Here is a 6,942-nt window from a genome sequence, read left to right on the forward strand (position 1 = left end):
GGTGCATAGCAAAAGACAAACGCCAACTGTACCTACAGTCACTGTACACCGCCTTTTGGTATCGCGCCATGTTGAAAGCGTTTATTTTGATCGGCTGTTGTTGAAGCTGATCTTGCACTTCAGCTTGATGATTGTAACGAATACCGTTCATTGTTGTGATTGCGTGACCGTCAATACCTCCTTGTTTTATGCGACATATCGATTAGCTATCGGCATCACCTTTCATTCGACACACGTGTAAGTTACAAGCGCATGTAGCGGAAATTGATTAAAGGATCGTCGAATATATCATAGTAATAGAACGGAGAAAGAGGTATGTTATATCGTTCGTTCCCTTTATCTAGACCCCGAAATGTACACCATTTAATCGAAAGCAGATTTGTTACGTTTAAGAATACTTGTGCCGTTTAGAATTATATATATGCGCGCTCCGCGTGCTCGAGTTAAAACATTTCGATTAGCGTAGATTTATAATAATAGCTCTATTCGGCTCGTTGTATTTTAGTTTTTACGAGCTTTCGAGTCCAATAAATCCATTGAGAAAGATAGATGCTTGAGACACAGACCGAAAGAATCGATTGAAGTCAGCGTCCGCCCCGTTAGAATGATTTCTGAGAGTGCGAGAAATTTTTGTGTAGGAGACAAGCAAAATGACCAGGAAAAATGGTATAACCAGGTAGCAGTCACAAAGGCTATACGAATTTCAATACTGGAGGAAAAAGAGACGATTAGAGATAAAACCCAAATGGGAGCTACAATGATATATGTGCTCTTCAAAGTTGCAATTTGTCTGCATCTTAGCCCCAACAACAGGGCGAGAAGTCTGTCCACCCCGACGGCCATCATCGTCATTATAGACGCTCCAGATAATGCAGAGCTTGTTATGTAGGCTGCGTCCCTTGCGTATCGACAAAGACTCCAGTGTTCGTGAACCAAGGATATCCAATAAGTTGCAAACAGACTAACAAGAAAAATCAACAAGTCAGTTATGGCCAGAATACGATACAAGAGTTTGGATGGTAGATGAAGGGAAGATTCCATGTGAAGGGTAACGAGGATAAGGCCGTTGCCAAGAAATGCGGCGACTGAGAAGAAAATGTGCACCACAAAGACAGCAATAGGCCTTTTGCAACAAACTGTCACTTGACCGATTTTCCCTTGGCAACGCCATACTGGAGGGCAAGCGATTTAGTCTTTCCTTGACAACCAACAAAGGGCGAGTTCGCGGAGGGGATACAAAGGTAAGGTCAAAGGTTTTTTAAGGCGTTTGTTTGTTATGATGTCACAAGAAAACAACAGGACAATATCTCTTTGAAATCTTTACATACAACTGAACTAGTCTCGGACTGAAATCAGTCACTAATGGCCGAGTTTTAGACTCGTGAAGTTTTAGCATGGTCAGTCTCTTTTGGAGTGATAGCGATGGCGGCAATGTTACCGAAAAATCGCCGTGATTCATTCGACTTTATTGCTGTCTTACACGGATATTTAAGCCTTTAGAATAAAAATATTGAGCGATAGTTTGGTTTAAATTTCAGGGAGATTAGCCTTGCATCATATGACGACTGCTGGTAGCCAAGCTGTTTCGACCGAACGCGAAGGTGAGTTTCTGTTGGAGGGAGGCTTCTTGCTCACAACAAGAATGCTAGCATATTTAATTGCAGTCTGGTTGTTCAGGGTGAACTCGAATCATTTTTCCTATATTCACAGGTGTGGAGTCCAGAGATTTAAGCAAGTTTCCTGATATTTCTTTCGCAGAAGTTGAAAGTTTTGCTCAGAAGGCGTCGGGATGCGAATATACCAGGAAAGCCTACAAGTTTTTTGCTGAACCTGGCTACCTTCATGATAAGAAACGTAAGTAAAATCTGGGATATCCTAACTTCTGTGTACAAATATAAGCTTAAATAAAGTCGTCGGGTGTTACATAATATTAAGGAGGAGGAAATCCTGGTGGAGTAAATGACAACAAAATAAAAAATATATATATTTAAGTGGTGATCAGCACCTAAACTGAACTGTATTTAAGCTTATATAAAGCCATAAGCTTAAGATCAAAATACCAAGAAAATTTCATAACATTGAAAATTGATATATATATATATATATATATATATATATATATATATATATATGTCTATATCTAATGACAACTTTATAGGAAAATTGTAATGATGAACTCCCAGCAACATTGACTACTCCAACAATGTACAGCTGTAAATCGTGTCGTAAAAGTGTCAAAAAATGCTCTTAGCGGTTTTAGCTGGGGTATCGTTTCTTATTTTGAACCAAAAGAGGGTAACGATTCTTTTAAAAACTAGCAATTCCGTACTACTCTTCCCTTTCTGTCAACAATGCGCAGAAAGAAGTAAATAACTGAAGACGAAGACCCCCAGAAGGCTGGCGTTTCTTTTGGGCTTTTTTCAGTGACACCAAAAGCTACTCAGTGTTTATTTTAGCCGGAAAATGTATTTGGCTGTGGTTTTGTTATGGCATCGCTCAATATAAATACTTTACTCGGCCATATTGACGAGCTTAAGATATTTATAGGTAGTTAAAAACTTGCTATATTAGCGATCAATGAGACCAAGCTTGATAGTTCCATCGGTGATTCAGAAATACATCTACCGGGATTTGACGTCTTTTACCGTCAACGGGAGATGCGGTGGCGGTGTATGTTTTTATTTACGAAACAACGTAAATTACCATGTCTTGGAGGAGTTCAGTGCTGACCAACTTAAATGTCTTGTTATCGAAATCACCAGACCGCATTCCAGACCTTTTTCAATAGGTACATGGTACAGACCGCCAAGTTCCCAACAAGAAATTATTAATCAATTTGAAAACCTTTTAGATATAACTGTTTCAGAACGCAGCGATTTCTACCTACTCGGTGGCCTGAATTGTGACATGTTGCACGAGCGGTCAAACAACCACACGTCGCCGCATTTAATGAACATATTTGATGTTCACGGATTGAGTCAAATGATTTCTGAACCAACTAGGATTACACCGATATGACCAACATTGATTTATCTTTCTATAAGTAATAATCCCAAAAAATATTTAATAATAATATTTAATAATATTTAATGAACATATTTGATGTTCACGGATTGAGTCAAATGATTTCTGAACCAACTAGGATTACACCGATATGACCAACATTGATTTATCTTTCTATAAGTAATAATCCCAAAAAATATTTAATAATAATATTTAATAATAATTAATGAACATATTTGATGTTCACGGATTGAGTCAAATGATTTCTGAACCAACTAGGATTACACCGATATGACCAACATTGATTTATCTTTCTATAAGTAATAATCCCAAAAAATATTTAATAATAATATTTAATAATATTTAATGAACATATTTGATGTTCACGGATTGAGTCAAATGATTTCTGAACCAACTAGGATTACACCGATATGACCAACATTGATTTATCTTTCTATAAGCAATAATCCCAAAAAATATTTAATAATAATATTTAATAATAATTAATGAACATATTTGATGTTCACGGATTGAGTCAAATGATTTCTGAACCAACTAGGATTACACCGATATGACCAACATTGATTTATCTTTCTATAAGTAATAATCCCAAAAAATATTTAATTCTGTGTCGTTCATCGTTGCATTAGCGATCATTCACTTCTGTTTATGACGATAAAGATACGCTATGAACGTGCTGATTCGCATTGCTCTATTGAAACTCGCAGTTTTAAGAATCTTAATACCGACCAATTTCTACATGACCTTGTACGAAAACCATGGGATTTAATTGGCTTAGGGTCAGATGTGGGACGCATGGAAGACCTTAAAGACGCTCCCAATGGATTTCACAAGTGCTGATGCGTAAAATCCACAAACGAAATTATTTTAAAAAAGAAAGCTGCCGGCAAAAATAATATTGCCAGGTGGGAACAGTACAAGCAGGCGCAAAATAGTCCATCAATCGAGATCGGAGATGAAGGGTAGTCAGAAAAAGGCTATTAACACTTGATTGACAATTTATTTTATTCTATCTCATACTCCTGGGGAACCCATAGTTACTCTCGGCTAGGCGTTGAGCTTGTACAACACTTCCTTTCTGCTCCCCAAACCTTTCGCGTACTTCCTATCTTTACAACCGCACGCCGAGGCAGGAACCTATCATAGAATCTAGATTGTCAAAAATGAAGACAATTCAGCTCGGCTAGACACTATCGGCTTCGCTTTTAGTCTGAAGTGTCATCAAAAACTAAATTATTCATATCATTTTCATAGCATGCCACTTTATTTTTTTAATTTTTACTCCATTGCTTTTGTTACAGACACCGGGATGACTGACAGACAAAACTGCTTAAATCCCTTCATGATTATTGAATTAGGGTTCTCCCCCGGAAATTGACTTTATAATTTCTCAGAACAAAAGACTGCAGCTTTGGAACTGAACAATAGCATATTGGTCGCAGTCAGGTATTGATTCCAGTAGATAAAATTTAATCTAACTTCAATGAAAGTTTTTTCCTTGGCAAACAAAGACGACATCGGCCATACTATTGTTTGACAATATAGTAAGAAAACCTTTACCTACAAATCTTCCGCATTAGAGTTCCCTTTTCTTAAAGACTCCTTATATGAACTGCTTACCCTGTCAAAAGACATGTCTGTTTTTCTTCTGAGATGTACGTGATGGAACCCTGCTTTGGTCATCACCCTTGTCACTAGTGTTTACTCTTTAAAAATTCCGGCGCGAAAACCTTTTAAATGGGAAACATGCCAATTATTTTCAGCGTTCATTGATGTGCCTTGTATTTACATTATCAAATAAACGGAGACAATTTGTGAGTTAAAAGCAAAGTAAAGGCCGGTAATTTTTCCAATTAAGCCGAAGAAATTCAAGTTTCCCTTGGCAAACAAAGACGACATCGGCCATACTATTGTTTGACAATATAGTAAGGGCCTGATTACATGAGCCGGGATGGCCCTGTTAGCCGGGCTGATTTCTTTTGTTTTGGTGTTCGCCAAAGCGTGAAAACAAAAGAAATCAGCCCGGCTAACCGGGCCAGCTCGGCTCATTTAATCAGGCCCTAAGAAAACTCCTTTTTATCACTTTAGTGAAATGAATTTTATAAATGAGTATATTTAGATCTGCTTTCATTTTCTAGGGTTGTGAATAATGCGGAAATACTCTCTCTGTATTGTTGTCAATTCTAAACTCTAAAAAGACTTCTTATAACGAATTAAAAGAGATCAAATGAAAGTTAGGGACAGTAAATTGCTTGGAAATGATAAAAATAGAATCAAAACAACTTGGAGTTAATTCATAGATGCACCAGCAACAAACGTGAAAAATAAACATGGAGAATAAACATGAGAGTATAATGCATGTATCTATTTCCTTCGATGATGACTTGTTCTATTCATGATGAAGCGTGGTGGCACAAAATACTCCTTTAAAAAGATATGGATGGTGTTTCCGTTTCCTTCCCTTCAATTGTCTTCGTGCAAAAAAAAAACAAAAACAAAACAAAAACAGACCATGTTCAATTTTATTGAGCTTCCTATGTCTTCCCATCCGTTCACATCTCTGGCTAGAGTTCTAAAATAATCATCGAGACTTTATAATTCTGCTTAGAAGGTATTAATAAGGGCAATGTTTGGGGAGGCACTAACTCGATGGAAAGCTAAATACTTCTCTGATAGTTTGCTTCACTGCTTGTCTCACTTCATTTATTTTCCAGCAGTAAAGGAAAGGATTTAACGTTGAGTTAAACAAAACTAAGAGAGATGCTAAACCTCTTATGATGAGTAAGTGTGTTGAATATGTTTTTCTTTGGCTGATCACAATTTCCACCAAAACATGTGGCAAATAACAAACAAAAAATGCCAACTGCACCCACACTGCACTGTAAACTGCCTTTTGGTATCGCGCCATGTTCAGTGTATTTGGTTGGCTCGTCTGTTGTTGAACATGATCCTGTACTTGTGTCTGATGATGCTTGAGAGTGAGAAATATTTTTGAGTTCGAGGCCAGTGAAATAAAAAGGCAAAGTGGTATACTTATGTACCCGTACAACAAGGTTAAACGGAGATCAAAACTGGCGCTTAAACCGGCGACAAGAGATAAAACCCAAAAGGTAGCTACAATGATATATGCTCGCTTCAAAGTTACAGTTTGTCTGTATCTCAGCCCCAGCAACAGGGCGAGAAGTCTGTCCACGCTTATGGCCGCCATTGTCAACAAAGACACTCCAGATAATGCATAGCCTGATATGAAGGTTGCGTCCCTTGCGTATATACAAGGAGACCAGTGTTTGTGAGCTATAAACATCCAACAAGAAGCCATGAGAGGCTGGGTTACAAGGCCAACCAACAGATCAGTTGTTGCCACACAACGATACAAGAGTTTGGACGGCGGATGAAGGGAAGACTCCTTGTGAAGGGCAACAAGGATGAGAGAATTTCCAACAATTGCCGTGATGGAGAGGAGAATGTTAACTGTTGAGAGGGAAAGTGACTCTTTATGAAGCCCACTCACCAAAGAGGGAGAGCACATCAGTTCTTCCAGTGTTTTCGTCTGCGTTCCACCCCCACTGAAATTTTTTGTGGACATTATTCGGTATTTGTTACCTTCTTTTTATAGGTTATCTGTGATTGTACTAATATATTTTTTTTGGAACAGCACATGCTGAGCGGCGATCACTGAGACCTTAATGACGTCCTTGATAATTATCAAATAAGACTTCTCTACCAGCGTCTTTTACTTACAATGCATCGGGATATTGTCTATTTTGTCAACGTAAAGAGAATGTTTTTTTTTCCTTGAACTTTGTTCGGTACAGTAACTTAGAAATAGAGATAAGCGGCCGATATAGTGGCATCCGTGGTGTCATTTCTTGAAATGGCGAATAAGGATCCCTCTTTATCCTGGATTAACTTTCATAA

At 37.9% G+C, this 6,942-nt stretch overlaps 1 protein-coding gene across 1 annotated transcript; it reads right to left on the reverse strand.

Annotated features, from left to right (window-relative positions):
* Positions 1-5,485: 5,485 nt before the first annotated feature.
* Positions 5,486-6,867, reverse strand: LOC148720944 (melanocyte-stimulating hormone receptor-like). Its single transcript, XM_088739762.1, has one exon. It carries the CDS (start codon positions 6,608-6,610, stop codon positions 5,666-5,668), a length of 945 nt encoding a protein of 314 aa, XP_088595888.1. The 5' UTR covers positions 6,611-6,867; the 3' UTR covers positions 5,486-5,665.
* Positions 6,868-6,942: the final 75 nt, after the last annotated feature.

The sequence above is a fragment of the Stylophora pistillata genome, chromosome 11, assembly GCF_964205215.1.
Source record: "Stylophora pistillata chromosome 11, jaStyPist1.2, whole genome shotgun sequence".
In the NCBI taxonomy this organism is placed as follows: domain Eukaryota; kingdom Metazoa; phylum Cnidaria; class Anthozoa; order Scleractinia; family Pocilloporidae; genus Stylophora; species Stylophora pistillata.